The sequence below is a fragment of the Emydura macquarii genome, unplaced genomic scaffold (genome assembly GCF_026122565.2).
Source record: "Emydura macquarii macquarii isolate MOO-44397 ecotype Brisbane River unplaced genomic scaffold, CSIRO-AGI_Emac_v2 contig_499, whole genome shotgun sequence".
Lineage (NCBI taxonomy): Eukaryota > Metazoa > Chordata > Testudines > Chelidae > Emydura > Emydura macquarii.
This window is the reverse complement of record NW_027130636.1, coordinates 4,664,530-4,682,722: the sequence shown is the minus strand read 5'-3', so window position 1 is coordinate 4,682,722 and position 18,193 is coordinate 4,664,530. Positions and strand designations below refer to the sequence as shown.

General features: G+C 44.6%; 1 protein-coding gene across 3 annotated transcripts in view; it reads left to right on the top strand.

The window, feature by feature from the left end:
* The window catches only part of PCCB (propionyl-CoA carboxylase subunit beta), a 78,027-nt gene that overhangs the window by 4,858 nt on the left and 54,976 nt on the right, over nucleotides 1–18,193 (top strand). For 2 of the 3 annotated variants that reach the window (XM_067538790.1, XM_067538789.1), the window contains exons 2-6: nucleotides 6,020–6,139; nucleotides 9,117–9,185; nucleotides 15,751–15,807; nucleotides 16,633–16,746; nucleotides 17,818–17,928. In XM_067538790.1, coding sequence (XP_067394891.1) covers nucleotides 6,020–6,139; nucleotides 9,117–9,185; nucleotides 15,751–15,807; nucleotides 16,633–16,746; nucleotides 17,818–17,928 — 471 coding nt within the window. Of the gene's footprint in view, nucleotides 1–3,604; nucleotides 4,208–6,019; nucleotides 6,140–9,116; nucleotides 9,186–15,750; nucleotides 15,808–16,632; nucleotides 16,747–17,817; nucleotides 17,929–18,193 lie in introns of those variants that run through there. The other variant, XM_067538792.1, reaches the window with a different exon arrangement.

The following is an 18,193-nucleotide window of genomic DNA, read 5'->3' as shown; positions in this document are numbered from 1 at the left end:
CCAACGCCATCAAGACGCTCCGCAGCCGGTGCCGATGCTGGCACCGGGGTAGCCGCAAGGTCCATGGAAGTGGCCTTATTGGAGCCACTGGGAGGCACAGATGGGACAGGGAACTGTGTCAGTCCCATCCTCAGTGGCGCAGCCAGTGCCCCCCCCACCTAACCAACAGGCTAAGGGCCATTCCTCGGAGGAGGAATCGGACCCAGAGGAGGGATCCTCTGCGGGGCCCCCTCAATAAATCCTCCTTCTTCTCTCCAGATGAGGCGGCCTCTAGAGACCATAGGGCGCCCCTGCCAGACTTCAGGGCACACCGGGAGCTCCTGAAAAGGGTGGCTTCTAACCTCAATTTAGAGCTTAAGGAGCTATCAGAGGGGGAGGATCCCCTTTTCGGTGTTGTTGGGTCAGCGGGACCATCAAGGGTGGCCCTACCCATACATGACAGGGTCCTTAAGCTGGCCAAGGCCCTGTGGCAAACCCCTGCCTCAGTCGCCCGCACATCTAAGGGCGCTGAGAAAAAGTACTACATCCCGGTAGAGGGGTTTGAGTTTCTGTTTACCCACCCGGCCCCAGGGACCCTAGTGGTGGACGCAGCCAACCAGAGGGGGAGGCAGGATGGCCAAGGCACCGCTCCGAAAAACAAAGACAACAAAAAAATAGATTTATTTGGGAGGAAGGTGTACTCCACCGGAGCATTGAAGTTCCGCATTACGAACCACCAAGCTCTCCCAGGGTGTTATAACCTTAACCTCTTGGACTCCATGCGGCGGTTCGCAGAGAGGTTACCCCAGGACCAGGTGACGGACTTTGCCATGGTTCTTGAAGAGGGGATCACGGTGGCAGGGGCGGCACTACAAACCGCCAGTGATGCAGCAGACACCGCGAGCAGGGCCATGGCCTCTGCAATCGCTATGAGGCGGTGTTCATGGCTGCAGTCATCGGGGCTGTCCCAAGAGGTGCAGCAGTCCATACAGGACCTGACCTTTGATGTGGCGGGCCTGTTCTCGGATAAGACCGACGAGAAGCTGCACGCTCTTAAGGATTCGCGAGCCACGCTCCGTTCCTTGGGCCTTTACGCTGCCCAGGCCTCGAGGCGTCAGTCTCGGCCGCAGCCCCAACATCAGCAACAGCCTAGGCCATCGCCTAGACCCTTTCAGCCTGGTAGGGGCAGAGAAAGAAACAGGGGGTTCGGGCGCCATAACCATTTGAACTCGTCTGCAACCTCCCCGCAAGACCTCCAAGGGGCCCAATCATAAAAAGCAATTTTGATGGTGCACCCGGGGATGGCACCACTACCTCTCTCCTGGATCCGCCCCTTACATTCTCAGACAGGCTAAAGCCATTCTACACCGAATGGCAAAATATCACCTTGGACCGTTGGGTCCTTGGCGTAATTCTCCGGGGATGTGCCCTCCAATTTACGGCCTTCTCCCCAAACTCCCCCCTCACCCCATCCCTCTTCAGGGACCCCTCTCACAAGCAACTCCTTTTGCAGGAGGTGAATACCCTCCTCGATCTGGGGGTGGTGGAAGCGGTTCCCCCACACGAAATAGGGAGGGGATATTACTCCAGATACTTTCTCAACCCCAAAGCAAAAGGGGGCCTGAGGCCCATATTAGATCTACGCTGACTAAACACATTTATCAAGCATCTCAGGTTCCCCATGGTCTCCCTAGCCTCCATTATCCCTGCTCTGGATCCAGGAGATTGGTATGCCACCCTCGATTTGAAGGATGCATATTTCCATACTTCCATCCTTCCCAGCCACATGTGCGTCCTCCGGTTCATGGTAGCTGGCTGCCATTACCAATTTACGGCCCTGCCCTTTGGCCTCTTGTCCGCCCCCAGGGTATTTACCAAGTGTATGGCGGTACTGGCAGCCCACTTGCGCCGCAGAGGGGTGCAGATTTTCCCATACCTGGACAACTGGCTGATCAGGGGCAGGTCCAGGTCCCACGTCCAGAACAGAGTATCCCTCACCTGTGCGACATGCACCAAACTGGGGCCGCTCATAAACGAGCAGAAGTCCACTCTTACCCCAGTGCAACGTATAGAGTTCATTGGGGCCACCTTGAACGCTACCCAGGCCAGAGCCTTCCTCCCGCAGCCTCGGTTCAAGGCTATGGCCGTGATTATCGCTCAGCTACACAGGTGCCCCACGACGACTGTCAGGCACTGCCTGCAGCTGTTAGGGCATAGGCCGGCCTGCAAGTATGTGGTGAGGCTGGCTCACCTCAAACTCAGGCCTCTCCGGGCATGGTTGGCCTCGGCGTATGCACCGAGCAGACACCTCTTGAACAGGGTGGTCACAGTTCCCCCAGGGTTCCTAGCCTCACTGAACTGGTGGAGGACTCCCAGGGCGGTGTTGAAAGGAGTTCCCTTCAGGGATCTGGCCCCGTCGGTCACCCTGATCTCAGACGCCACGGACATGGGGTGGGGAGCCCACATCAGTGCCGACCTGAGCACCCAGGAGCTGTGGTCGGAGGAGGAGAAGAACCTCCATATCAATGTAAGAGCGCTCAGGGCAGTCCGGTTGGCCTGCAAGGTGTTCCTCAGATTCCTGAGGGGCAGGATGGTTCAGGTCCTGACAGACAATACCACAGCCATGTTTTACATCAACTGGCAGGGGGGAGTGCGCTCCTTGGCCCTCTGCAAGGAGGCCATTTGACTGTGAGACTTTGCAGTGAGGCACAAGTTTCACTTATCTGCCTCTCACCTCTCGGGGGTCAGGAACAATGAGGCAGTTTGCCTCAGCAGGTCGTTTCTACCCCGCCACGACTGGTAACTGCACCTGGAGGTGGTGACTTTTATTTTCCGCAAGTGGGGTGTTCCCCAACTGGACCTGTTTGCGTCATCCTGGAACAGGAAGTGCCCAAGGTTTTGCTCGTTCCGGGGTCGCGAGTCGGACTCCATCTCCGACGCGTTCCTCATTGAGTGGAAGGGGGGACCCTCATATATGCGTTTCCCCCCGTTCCGCTCCTGCCCAGGGTCCTCTTGAAAATCAAGAGGGACAGAGCGGACAGAATACTCATTGCCCAGCCTGGCCGAGACAGCACTGGTACAGTATGCTGCTGGACCTGTCGATCTCCCCACCAGTGGAGCTCCCGAGGCATCACGACCTGCTCTCCCAGGACCAGGGTCATCTCCTCCACCTGGACCTGGACTCCCTCCACCTAACGGCCTGGAGGCTGTGTGGCTGATGGAGGGGGAGAGAGCCTGCTCGGCGCAGGTCCAACAAATTCTGCTGGGCAGCAGAAAACCTTCAACACAGGTCGTGTACCGGGCCAAGCTGCTCACCTATCCAGGCCGAGCTGCTCACCTATCCGGGCAATCCTGGAGTATCTGCTCCAGCTGAAACTCCAGGGTTTGGCGCTAGCCTCCCTGAAAGTCCACCCGGTGGCTATCTTGGCTTTCCATCAGCCGCTAGAGGGGAGATGTCAGTCAGGTTCCTCAAGGGGTTGAGAGGCTTTACCCGCAGGTCTGTGACCCGGTGCCTCCCTGGGATCTAAACCTGGTCCTCTCCAGACTAATGGGGCCCCCCTTCGAGCCCAAGGCTACATGCCCATTGCTCGTCCTCTCTTGGAAGGTAGCCTTCCTGGTGGCCATTACCTCGGCTAGGAGGGTTTCCGAGATTAGAGCTTTGACCTCGGCGCCCCCCTACACAGTGTTTTACAAGGATAAGGTGTGGTTGAGACCCCATCCAGCCTTCCTGCCTAAGGTGGTCTCCCAGTTTCACTATAACCAAGACATCTTCCTCTCCGTGTTTTTTCCAAAACCACACGGGTCGGAGGAGGAACGGAGATGGCACTCCCTGGATGTCAGGCGAGCCCTGGCCTACTACATCCATAGGACATGGCCGTTCCGGAAGTCGATGCAGCTGTTCGTTGCAGTGGCAGATCGGATGAAAGGCTCACCTGTCTCCACCCAGCGCATCTCCGTGTGGATCACCACGTGCATTAAGTGCTGCTACGAGCAGGCGCATGTACCGCTTCCAAGGGCTGTTTCAGCGCACTCAACCAGAGCCCAGGCCTCATCTGCGGCCTTCTTGGAGAGGGTGCCCCTGCAGGACATCTGCAAAGCTGCTACCTGGTCGTCGGTGCACACCTTCATATCCTACCATGCCATTGTGCAGCAGGCGAGAGAGGACGCGGGATTTGGCAGAGCCGTGCTGATGAGAGCAGCTCACCAGTAACTCCTACCCACCTCCAAGGTATGGCTTTTTAATCACCTATATTGGAATGGATATGAGCAATTACTCGAAGTAGAACTGTAGTAACTGTTGTTCTTCGAGATGTGTTGCTCATATCCATTCCACACCCACCCTCCGTCCCCGCTGTCGGAGTCGGCAAAAAGAAGGGACTGAGGGGCCGTAGGGTCAGCGGTGCCTCATATACCGTGGTATATGTGCGGTACTCCAGGGGGCGCCTAAGCCGACCCTACGGGGTCTGCTAAGGGGAAAAAAGGTCCGGGAACCAGTGCACGATGGTGTGCATTCACCTATATTGGAATGGATATGAGCAATACATCTCGAAGAACAACAGTTACTGGTAAGTAACCCTGTTTTTAGGCTCCTGGTAACAGGGGACGCATCTCTTGAGCACCTCTTGCTTCTGCGTGTGGTAGTGCAGGTCTTTTCCTGCTCCTTGCTGCCTCTGTAGCTTGTCAAATTCACTAGGCACATCTGTAGCAGCTCAGCCATCCAGCCAAGTCACACTGTCGTAATGGATGCACTCCTTCCAGGGTAGCAAAGAGTTCAAACTGTCAGCTCTCACCAGGGTCTTCAGCCCTATCTCTGGATCCTTTAAATCTCACCCTTCACTCACACTTCTAAAAAAGCCTTGTCACCGTCGCAAAGCTTAGACCACGTTCCTAGTGACCAGTAGGGGAACCCAGGCCTACCCACAACTCTGGTCCGACTCAGGGAACCTATAAACAGCAGCCGTATACTGCTTCCTTTGATTGTTTGCTGCTACATTCCCTGAGCCTTTCCCACCTGGTCTCTTTTACCTCCAGTCATTAAATTAGGCTAGAGCTCTCATGTCCTCTCACTTCTACATTTAGCAAATGCTGCCATTAAGCTCCTTTGGTCATACCACCTTTTCTTGCCCTAGCCTGGAACTGGCTTGCTTAGGTCCTGCAGCTCTTTTTATCTGAGCCTAGTGGGCTCTGATTAGCTCTTTCTAGACAGGCCGAGAGGACCCACCTTCACTTCTTCTCCCTGGTGTGGGGTGTTGTAGGACCTCAGGGCCCCCAGCAGGGTCCAGATACACCTCTTCACACTCCTGTTTTGGAAAGCCTTGGCAGTTTTTTAGGGGGGAAATAAAAAACTTCACAAAAATTGATAAATACCTGGCATTGTTACTGAGCAATGGGACTTCAGGAGACCTGAACAGCTTTTTGAACTGTACCTGCCTGTCAAAACCATTGCATATATGAATGGCAAAAGGAGGATAAGGATAAAGAGCAAAGGTCTGTCTGAAATCCAGAGATGAGCCATCTAATTCTCTCTCTCTTTTTGGGTTTTTTTTTTTCTTTCCTTTTTTGTTTGTTCCGTGTCCCATATGATGTTATAACTATGATAAATGGTTTGAATTGGGTAATTCGTTAAAGGATTACTTCCATGTGATTTCTGCCCTTAGAAAAATAAGCTTAACATCAAAATAAACTGTGCTTAGAGTAAACAAAAACACCCACCATATCACACAGCTTTTTAACATGACCTCTCTGGGATGACCCCATCGCTCTGCCCTGATGTTCCTTATAGTGATAATGGGGTTCCCTTTCCAGCTGTCTGTTTTCTGTTTCCAGTTTGTTTTGCATTGAGTTTGCCTTAACTGATATTGTGATTACTTCCCTTATTTTAAATATTGTGGGGAAGGTGTCAGGCAGCTGCTTAGTGAAACAAATATGGAAATGCTACTGATACATGATAAATATTAACCCTGAAGTGGTATTAAGTTTTGGCTTGCCGAGATGTTTATCCAAATGCTGGTCCTATTAAATGTTGTTTGCTGCATTTCAGGGAAAGCTGACGGCAAGGGAGCGAATCCTTCTGTTGCTGGACCATGGCAGTTTTGTTGAGTATGACATGTTTGTGGAACACAGATGTGCAGACTTTGGGATGGAGTCTGATCAGAATAAGGTATATCTGTTCAGTATGTCTCTTGTGCCTTTTAATTCTTAGGGTGATAAATTGTTCTCCTTCTCCAGTGGGGACAGGACAAGACGTAAAGGGCTTAAATTGCAGCAATAGACACTAGGAAAAACTTCTTAACTGTAAAAGGTAGTTAAGCACTGGAACAAAGCACCTAGGGAAAGTGTGGAATCTCTATCATTGAAGGTTTTAAGAACAGGTCAGATAAATACCTGTCAGGGATATTCTAGATAATACACAGTCCTGTCTCAGTTTAGGGAACTGGAGTAGCTGACCTATTGAGGTCCCTTCCAGTCCTACATTTCTGTGGTTCTTAGGGTTCTGTGCTGTGGCCAACCCACCGAGTCTCAAATAGGCTTCCTGCTTCTGATGGAAATTGTAAAGAGTTTCTTGTTGTTTGTGTTTAATTGCTTTTCACATTCCCTCTTTGCATTCCTAATGTCCATTTTACCTGCTATAGTTATGTTCCTTTCTATTAGCTTCATTTGGGTTGATTTTACATTTTTTGAAGGATACCTGTTTGCACAAATAACCTCTTGAACATTGTCTCTTCAACTTGATATATAGTAGTTCCTCAAACCTCACTGTTTAGAGCCATGGCAATTGGTCACATAAGAAATGGAAACATAGGTGAACACACTTTTGCATTTATACTAGGCTTGCTGTAGAAATTACTGGGTGAAGTCTGTCGTCTGTTTTGCAGGTCAGGTCGTAATGGTCCCTTGTGGCCTTAAAATCTATGAAATGTGCATGTAAATACTGGTAATTACTGTGGTGAGTGGTTGGGGAATGAGACTATGACATAATGGAAAGGTCTGATTCAGTGCATGCACTTGGCAGATATGTGAAATGGTGTATGTTGTGATGTATATGAATTAATTTTTTTTAAAAAGCAGTACATGTTTGCTGCCAGTGATTTTAAAGAAAGTCAAACAGCTATCCCTGGTGGAAGCCTCCAGCTTAGCACTTTGAACTGGAGTTGGCTGAAGGGCTAAACCAGCTTTTGACAACAGGAGCCTCTTCTGCAGATGCAAAGCATCAACTTCCTTTTAAGAGAATAACTAAAAAATAGAAATGCAAAACAAGAATGAAATCGATTTTGTAAATCAAGATTTCCTATCTGCTGATTTAAAGCATGATTACAATTGGTGATTTATATCAGTTAGATTTAGATCAGTCCGCCCTGGGTATTAGGGCCAGAGTGTCAAACTCATTCTGTGGCGTAGGCTTAATTATGGTCTGGAGTATGACTTTAGGACGAGGTACTCCCCTTGTCTGCAGCAGATTTACCAGTATCAGTGGGAGGTTTTTGCAGCGACCAGAGGGAGTATGTGGTAATAACCATTAGTTAGTGTTTATTAAATGTATTGCAGGAATGCCTAAAGGTCATACTCTGTAATTTCTTTACTCCACAAACAGACTATGCAAATAAGTGAATTTAAAATATATGAACACACAGACTGCTGTCCTTCATCAAAATGTCTCCCTCTCTTATGTACAATGTGAAGTGGGGTCCTGGGTAAAGTAAAGGTGGTTTGTGTGCGTGATGTCCAGCTCAAGGCATCTAGAACTGTGAACCACAGTTTAACCCCTCTGCCTCAGCAAATGAGTGCTTTGCTGCTGCTAAGCAGTGTGTCAGCTCCCTGCCACATGAGTCTGCCTTGCCAGTAAACTTTTCAAGACTCAGCCAATCTAAACCTTGCCTTACAGCTAACTATCCACGAGCCCCAGTTCCCGAGTTGTACAGAGACATCTTCCTGCACTGTCTGGTCCCTCTCACTGGACACTTTCAGAAACGATTAGGTTTCTGCCTCCAAAGAGACAGCGCAGACCAGCCTGTTAAGTTACCCTGGACTTTAAACAGTTCTGAGATGGTTTTGTAATAAAACAAGAATAAGTTTAGTAAGGAAGAACAAAAATTTAAATGATACCAAGCAAGGGAAAAAATAAAACAAAATAAAACATGCTTTCTAGTGACTAAAACTTAATTTTAGCATGTTACAATATTTGCCTACTCTTTCTCACATCAAGTTGCCAGCATCTCCAGCCCAGGGGACCCAACTTTCACAGAACCAAAGGGTTCTGTTTCCTTTTATCCCTTAGTGATGGATAATTAAAAATACCTTTTTGCTCCTCGTATATTACCCAAAATCCATTGTTTTGCTTCCTGGGCTGCAGACTTGTGCTGTTGCTCCCCCTCCCCTCTTCTCACCCCATGACCTCACTACACTCCTTTCTCCATTGCTTGTTATCATGATAGCTTTTTTTTAGCATATATGTAAATCTACTTTGACTGTCCTCTTCCAGCAATCCAGCCAGTCAGGGGAATCACATTCCTTTGTCTGGAGTAGGCTCATCACATATGTACTGCCTCCCAAACATATTTAAGAAAATATTTCCACACACACATATCATCTCTTGTATACAACATTGTACATACATCACACAATGATTTTCAGGACCAGGGTGTGACCAGTTTACATATGATACCTTACATGACACCTTTTAGATACATATTATGATAACAGCGTGTTTTGGATAATGTGTGTGTCAAGTCTGATATGACTTACACTACGGTTGTTCCTCAGCCAGTTGGCATTGAGGGGCTCCCTGGGTCACAGTGTGACCATAACTATCTTCCCATACGTTCTGATGTTTAGTTAAGGGGTTGGTTTTTTCAGTGTCTCCTTAACTTTCTGAAGTTTAAATAAAGCTACAAAGTTCACAGTGTTTTTCCCTTATTAAGTTATTTATTATTCAAATAATAGTCGCACCCAAATGTCCGTAACAGGGTTGAGGCCTGTTAGACAGTGCCCAGCACGAACAGCTGAAAGGACAGCATCATTCCCAACTGTCACTGCAGGCTAACAAATATTTTGTCTGTGAATTCAGACGATCTTGACATAATTTTTGTAATGAACCTTACTGCTGTTCTGACCTATGTGTTCTTTGCTTTTTTATGCAGTATCCTGGAGACAGTGTGGTAACTGGCCAGGGCCGGATCAATGGGAGACTGGCTTATGTCTTTAGTCAGGTATTCTTTTGCTTTGTGTCAGTTACATGTTGTGAGCTTGACCTTTCAAATTTGCTAATCTTCTGTAGATTTTGCCTAAATTGTGTTTGTTTTTTAGCATACTAAATTATGTAAATTGTCCCTCGAGTTAATACTGTTTCAACATAACAGTGTGATAATGCACAATATTTCACAACACGTGGCAGCAACATAATGGAAATGTTCTAACAACGTGTAGTAGTGGGTGAAGGGGCAGTTAGGCAAAGAGAGGCTGAAAGGATTGATGATGAACTCCATTGTGTGAGAGACATGAACAGGGACATGGGTGAGAGTTTGACCCAGAAGATGAGGAGACTGATGTTAGTAGTGGATGGGGAGCCAGTGGGATTCTTTAGGGAAATATTATCACTGATGGGCAAGAGAGTTTGATGCTGATACGTTAACAGACTGGAGTTTTGAGCTGACTTGAGATAGTAGTTACAGTAATCAAGGCATTAATTCATGATCGAATGTTTGAGCAGTGCGTGTTGGGCTGGTGTCATGTGCAGGATTTTGACACAGCCTGCAGCTGGATCTGTGTGGATGGGCCTCTGAAACTGCATGGAGTCCTGTCACAATCTGTGCGGCACTATGGAAACACTGCAGTCTGCTTGCCCAAATCAGATTGCAGGATCAGGCCTTTTATTTGTTACAGTAGTCAGAGCCTGAACTGCAGAGTGTGGAATTTGCTCAGGCAAATTTGATTGCTATTCCAGCTAGAACAACAAAATTAGTTAAAGGGACTACAGTAAATGGAATATTTGGATTTTTCCTTGAAAATATATATTTTTTTAATTTAGGAATAAAATACCAGCTGTTTTTTGGCCTCAGTGTTTTGAATTTTTTTATCACATTTTGTCAGTTTTTGCCGCGGTCCTTAGCGCTACTTTCTTCTCAGACTTCATGCCACACCCTCATATCTTGAGATTTTTTAAGGCAGTCCTAAGGAAACCTCATAGACAGCATCTTTTTTTAGTGGAATCTGTTGTATTAATTTAGATGGAATAAAGGGGCCCAAAGGGTAAAAGGTGTTAACATAACCCAGTTACTGCCCAATATATTAAATAGTGTTAAACAAGGTTCAGGGTTGGTATACGGAGACCTCTGCCTGCTTAGTACCAATGCAAACACACTATTTAAAATCCTTTTAACTTTTCAACAGTTAGAGCATTTGAAATGTAAAGTATTAAATAAGGGTTTTATTTTCGTAACATCCCTTCTCTCCATTCCCTTTAGCTGGAGAGTTTTCATGGTAATAACTGTCCTTTTTGGGAAAGGAGAAGAAGTTAGTTGAAATGGGCTGCTGTTGCTGCTGCTGCTGCTGTTAAAGTCCAGTCCCATTTCCTAAGAAGATAAAACAAGACAAGCACACACAAGAAAGGAGAGAAAAGAGAAGCAAAGAGAGAAAACTGCAGCTTTGGTTTCAGGAGTTCACTCTTGTTTGCAACTTACTGCTGCAAAAACTTAGGCATAGCACATGGTCTTATGAGCCACTCTGAGACCTGGCAAACTTGTATCAGCATGGAGCTGTTTAGGGTATTGCTTTTATTTGCTCCTCTCTGGTCACAGATGTACAGCTGTGTTGCAAAATATACACTCTTGGCTGGCTAAGCCAGGCTATTATTTAACAGAAGGAAAAAGGCAAGAGATAAGAAAGAGAAGAAGAAATATGGTGAGGAAGGAAAAGGACACAATGGGTGGTTGGAGGGAGAGAGACAAAGTATCACATCCCAGGTGGTTGGGATACCGCCAAAGCTGGTGGAGGTGACGGTGTTTTGTGCGTCCCTCTTTTTGGCCTGGTCCGGTCAGGACAGGACAACTCTCAAGATTAGGACAAAGACAGTCTGGAGTCCCAGGAGATGGTGGAAGTGGCAGCCATAATGGTGACGCTTGCTGTAATAGCCAATTTGTCTCCCCAAAGTCTTTCTTTAGGGACCCCAAAAATGGAATGTTTGACATGGAATAGGCTATGCCCTCATTATTTTGGCCACCAATTAGGGTTAGTTTCTGACACACCCATTTTGGCACATTGCTTTTTCAAATTCCATTCTTTTCTTGTTTACCAACCGTGATCTTAATGCAGTCCTTGAATTTATCAGTAAGCCTTTTTATTTGGAATAATGCAGTCTTTCTGTCTCACTTTTGCACCTTTTCCCATCAGCATGTGCTGAAATAAGTTATTGTGACATCTTAGGAACTTGCACTCACTTTTCACGGTTGAACTCACAATTAGGATAAAATACGTTTCACAACATAATTCCTCTCTTTTATGAACCAGCTTTGCCTAGGATCAGATGTTAGTGCATAAAATTAGAATTAGAAAAACTAAATCATGATTTCATTTGAAGCATGTAGAAAAAAGGAAAAGAAAAAGGTACTTAATTATATTTTACCATTTGCAAATTCCTTATTCCAAAACCGGAATTTAGAAATTTTGCTTCATTAAATATTACAAAAAGTACAGTTTAAAACTTTTAAATGTTAAGCACTTAAGAGTTTACAACTCACTTTGTAGCTAAAACAAAACTTAAAACTACTGTTGTTATATGTTTGTAAGATGTTTAAAAAATAAATCAGTTCTTATTATTTCCTTGGCTGTACACCCAGGATGGGTAAAGAGGGGAAAAAACTCTCCTCCCCTTTTTTTGCTCTGCTTACATAGTTAAAGCTTTACATTTATACAAACTGAAAATTTTATGCACCTGGTGGTTAAAATTGCTTACTTGGAGAAAATCCTTAGCCCTGATGACATTTTTACCTGTGCTGCCATCTTTAAAAAGAAGCAACAAAATGATGTTCTTTGGAACCACTTTTGTATTCATGAGCAATTTGCACCACCCAAAGGCAGTAAAAATTCGCCAGCTTTTTAGTCTGTAACAGACCTTGCCCGCCTGTTTCACCACCACCATTTGTGAGTACAACATGGTCATTGTAGCACGTTAGCCTATTCTGGGGATTTAACCTGCAGCACTAGCACTGTGCTGTCTTATGTGCACAAAACCTCAACTATAGTTTTTGACATCAAAAACAAAACAGGAAAAAATATTTCGAATCGCAAAACCACTAAACAATCATAAAAATCATAAAAAGGTTTGGTGCTGCAACAGTCCTTGGTTCTGATGGTTTGAAATTTAATTTACAGTTAATGAAGCAGCAATCCTAAATTAAGATGGCATTTTCTTAGCAATGGAGGCAGAGGGATAACCAAGATGTTGTTTTAGTAAAAGTCTGCTTTAGCAACTTTATCTTCAGTATTTAAAACACTTCATTTTTTACACTTTTTTCTCTCTTAAAAATACCTGTTTATTAAACCTTCAAAATTCTTACTAATTGCAGGAGCCACAATCTATAAAAGAAAAGAACAAACAAAGCATTTTTTAAAATATTTAAAATACACTGAACTTTAAAACCATTAAACCTTTTTTTTTTTTTTTTTTTTTTTTTTTTTTTAAACATAAGCCATTTACTTTGTGGGCTTATTTTAAACAAGCTCAACACATTTAAGAATTTTTAAACAAGCTTTTTTTAATCAATTTTGAAAATTTCATTTGTTTGCCAACGTGCCTGCTTCTCAGTATGTATTTAATCCTTTAGGCCTACTCAGGGATGTTGTATTAATTTAGATGGAATAAAGGGTCCCAAAGAGACAAAGGTGTTCACATAAGTCAGTCACTGTCCAGCATTAAACCATCTCAAACAAAGTTCAAGGTTTGATATAAAGAGACCTTAGCCTGTTTAGTACCATGGCAAGTACACCATTAAATATCCTTTTAACAATTGTTTTAAATTTCAGGGTTTTTTTTAACTTTTTTGTGTCCTAAGAAGATAAAAGAAGACAAATCCACAAAAGAGAGAAAAAAAATAGTAAAGATAGAAAACTTCAGCTTCTGTCTCTGGAGATGACTTATTTGCAACCTGGCTGCTAGAAAAAGTACAAGCTCATCATACGGTCTTATAAGCCACTCCAAGATCTGGCAAACTTGAACCAGTATTGGGATGTTTGAGGCATTGCTTTTAGTTGTCCCTCTCTGGTCACAGGTTTACAGCAGTGTTACAAAATTATTAGACTCTTGGTAGACAGAAAGAAAAAAGAGAGGAAGGAAAGAAGAAAAAATAAGGTGGGGGTAAAAAAAAAGACACATGGGTTGGGGAAATCAAGTCTCCCATCCCAGGTTGTGTTTGGGATTCAGCTGGAACTGGTGGAGGTGGTGGAGTCATTTCGGTCCTTGTGGTCTGGTCAGACATTTTTCAAAATTGGGACAAAAACGGTTCAGAGTCCCAAAAAATGTTGTAAGGGTGGCAGCCCTAATGCTGAAGCTCACTTCTGTAGCCAGTTTTTCTCCCCAAAATGTCTTGCTTTAAAAAACTTCCAGAGGGGCAAAATACCCCATCTCCTCATTATTTTGTCCACCTGTTAGGCTTATTTTCTGACACCCATTTTGGCTCATTAATTTTCGGCTCCACACTTTTCTTGTTTATCAACCATGATCTTAACACAGTCCTTGAATTATATCAGAAGGCCATTTTGTTTGGACTAATGCAGTCTTTCTGTCTCACTTTTGCATCTTTTCCCATCAGCATTTGTTGTGATAGATTATTGTGACATCTCATGAATTTACACTCACTTTTCACAGTTAATCTCACCACTAAGGTAAATTTGTAGGCACAATTATCACAACTAGCCATAAAAGTATTAACTAAATCTTCTTTCAAGCCTTCTGTGAATTCATCTTTATTTTTGACAGTGAAGGTAAACTACTCCTGTAACAGGCCAGGCCTTCCTGAAGTACCCCTTTGTGATAGGAAGGTGCCCTGCAGACACACAGCCTCAGTCCCTCCCCCATTGTCCCTCTGAACACTCTCTCTCTCGAGCTCAGAACACCCTTGTCATGGGGTAGTTTATTATTATACATGTCTGTGAAATCCCATCTTGTAACTCAAAGAGCTCTGTCTCAACAGCATTTTACCACTCTTGACTCTTCTACAATCCCCCATCTTCCTTCAAACAGAGGGATCCTGGGCTTATTCCCATTGTGCTTTAATGGAGTTCAAAGGTTCAAATGAAGCAGTAACACAATGTCTGCCTACCCTGGGCTTAATAAAAGTTTCATGTCCCTCCTGGGTTGTTTCCTAGCTCCCTGCCATTCTTCTGGCACTGGAATCTCCATCCCATGCCACCCAGACCTCCCTGCTTCTGGCCTGTCTCTCCTTTTTCCTACCTCTCAAGCCTCCTTATGTAGCTCCTGTTCCCAGGTGCTATCCCTCTACCTAATCAGAGCCAGCCAGGGTGCACCTGTTTAGTCACAAGAGGACTGAGACGCTCTCCATTAAAGGGCTCAGTCACTCTGTGACGGTTACCTTAGCCAGAACAATCATTGCTGTGTGACCTTCAGCAAGTCACTTCTGACGGTGCTTCTGTTTCCCTTTCCCCCTTTGTCTGACTTATCTTATTTAGGTTGTAAGCTCTTTGGGGTCGGGGACATATCTTGCTGTGTGTGTTTACATCTTGCTGTTGCCAGTTGGGGCCTCAAGGTGCTACTATAATACAGACAATGGTAGTAAAAAAGGAAAAGATACTCTTGTTGAACGGGAGAGAAAATAAAAGCAAGGGAGCCACAGTACGTTCATTAATTGTTTTTAATATAAAGTGTAATGGTATAATACACATACAAGTGAATGTCTGATATGAGAAAATGAGCAAAAGTTGTGTGTTTGAGGATAACCAAGAGGCTGAGAAAGGTGGTTAGGAGTTAAGGTGGGGAAGGAATTAATCAAGGAGGTGAGGAATGCAGGTGTGGAAGCAATACTAAAATACAGTGGGGTGAAGAGTTTGCTTCTGCATCATGTCTTGAAATCTAAAACTCTAGTTATATCCCTCTGAGACTGACATGTGGGTAATCAGTTTTACTGTATTTTCTAGGCTTGGGGGAAACCCTCTCTTCATGAGCAACACAAGCGTGATCCTTGATGCTGTTATAGGGAATGAAGTCAAACTAAGATGAGATCCTTGCTCAACTTTTCTCTCACACCTTGCAGCAGTATAGGATTATGCCTGTGATAGTTTGGCTCAAAGTATGTCTCCATAGCTCAGGTTTGGAGAGGGAAAATGACTGGCTTACATCAAATAGCACTGGTGCTTCTGCTGGCTGTTGGTGAGACACTATCCACAGGAACAGCAGGACTGGAGCAGTCGCCTACAGACTTGTCCTGACAGAATTCAAGATTACCATTCAGTAACAACAGTTCACAATAGGGTGAGGCAAGTTTACTGATTGACTTAAGAATTGTTTTCTAGAATGAGGATACCACTAGAAAGCAGAGGACAGCCTAGACTGTATGGATCTCAGAATGCAAGGTCAGATTCTGATCTCACATTAGTTCAAGGCCAGAGTAACTCTACTGGGGTTATTACTGATTTATACCAATGTAACTGAGCAGAGGATCAGGTCCCAAGTGTCTGACTCAAACACTACCTTTAAAAGGGTATGTTTTCATTTGGCAATTGAACTGTTTCTATGCACAATTTTAAAATTTGTTTTTCTTTCAGGATTTTACTGTATTTGGAGGCAGTTTGTCTGGTGCTCATGCCCAAAAGATCTGCAAGGTAAACATTTTAGAGGAGAAAAGAGAAAGTTGCCCATGCTCTCTGGCAATACATTGTGCTACTGCCTTGACTAACCAGATTTGAGAATGACTTGAACTCTGTTTTATGTTCTAGCAAGGTGAAAGTTACTGTCGCTACTTTGGGTATCACCTAGCCCAGAAGAATACAGCACTGTACTGATTCAGCCCTTAGGCTCTTATACTTTTTATGATATTTCTTTTCCTTGTCAGTTCCTAATAAACTTTAAATTTATTGTCCACTTCTCCCTTGTGTGTGTTTACAACATGGTGTCTAATAACATGACCATGTACTATTTTTTTTTATATGCAGGATCCTGCCATATTCAGTGCGTAGGCTGGGTAGTGAGCATTGCAAGGCTTTGTGTGTGTAATAGATAAGGCAGGGGGTTCTTGCATTCAGATGCAGGGTGATGTACTGTGAGGTAGAGGGACCCTCACTGAACACTGAGGATAAAAATATTGAATCACTGACTCACTGAATGAGCACCATTTTACTTGCATACTGAATGAGCCAAAAGATTGTACCTGATCATGTAATTGAAGACTCTGATAATCCATACACCAAAGGGCAGAGTTAAGGTTACATAGATAACTTTAACTGTGGCATTCTTTGACTTTTGGGTGATTCCCTTTGTAGCTTTATATGACTTTTGTGTGGAATATGTAGGGCTTTCCTTCTGTTGGGAGGGAGGGGGACATAGTGCACAATTGTAAATTTAATTTACCTCTGGGGATTTTCAGTTTGAGCTGAGCTAGTAGTGATTGTTCATTTTGTCAAATCAGGCGTTTGTATGTTTATTTCCAGATCATGGATCAGGCTGTCATGGTTGGGGCTCCTGTAATTGGGCTAAATGACTCTGGAGGAGCTCGTATCCAGGAAGGAGTAGAGTCTTTGGCTGGTTATGCTGATATCTTCTTGGTAAGTGGCTTGTTGGACGAGGAGGCAGAAACCTACATTCACAAGTGTATAAAGGTTCCTTTTCATTCAAATTTGGGGTTGTAACTAAACTTTGGGGATATTGTCTTCCTCCTCATGCAGGTAGTGTGGCTTAGTGGGTAGAGCACTTGACTGGTACTCAAGAGACCACTGGCCTTCTGAGTGACCTTGGGCAAGTCACTTGACCTCTCTATGCTTTAATTTCTCTATCTGGAAAATAGGAATAATGATACTGCTATATCCTTTTCCCTGCCGCAGGGAAGGACTCTGACAGCTCCCCCCTGCTGGAGTCTTTCCCTGCTGCAGGTAAGGACTCTGGCACTGGTGGGAAAGACTCTGGCAGTGGAGAAAAGCTCTGCCAGCTAGTCACTGCTACAGCCCTTCCCCTCCAGAGGGAACAACTCTGGCAGCTCCTCTTTGCTGGAGCATTTCCACACAGGGAAAGAAATTAATGCAACATGACAGGCTCCTATTCAGGATTGACCTGAAGATACTCACCAGTGGAGATAAGCAATATTGCAGAAGCAATTTGCATTCTTTCTCAGAAGTGAACATACTTACTTCACCCTGTGCTGTTAATGAAAATATTGCTGATGCTTTTTGCTGAGGTGGCAAGTTTTGGCTTATGTGGTGGAGGGATTGATGCCAGTGTAGGGAGAAGTTGTCAGTGGGGAAGGGTTGCTAGTGACTAAAGCAGCTAGTCCTATAACGAACGGTTGAGATTTCTCCAGAATTGAGCTGTGTGGCTCCTGCATGCCAAGGAAACAGAATTAAAAGAAAGGATGGCACAGAAAACTCTTCAGCCATTCCTCACATTCAGAAAGACTGTCTGCATTCTCCTTTCTCAGTTCTTTATTGTAAAATTGAGTGTATTTGAGAAAATACATGTTCCTCTCTTCCCTGTCATTGGCGATTCTTGTATTTTTGGAATTTTTGTAAATCTTAATACTTGCTTTTTCCTTTCCTTTGACATGTGACTACTGAAAGCTTTTGTGGAGATCTAAGAATCAAAATATTTGTATTATAACTGGATGCTTTTCTTTTCTCTTGCAGAGAAATGTTTTATGCTCAGGAGTAGTCCCACAGATCTCCCTCATCATGGGTCCTTGTGCTGGCGGAGCAGTCTACTCACCTGCTTTAACAGATTTTACATTCATGGTGAAGGTAAGTGTGGCCCTAAGAACCTCTCAGTGCCAATTGGCAAAAGTTCACTTTTCCGCAACAACAACTCCTATCAAGACTGACAAACTCATTATACCTATCTAGCACACTGCTTTCATAGTACTTGTCCATAAAGAATGTCATGTGAGGTCTTTAATAAAAGCCACACTGGTTATCAATAACTTTGTGAAATGTATATAAAAATACTGTGTAACAAGGGGTGTGTGTGTGTGCGCCTGTGTCTATGTTGGGGAAAAGAAAGGATGTG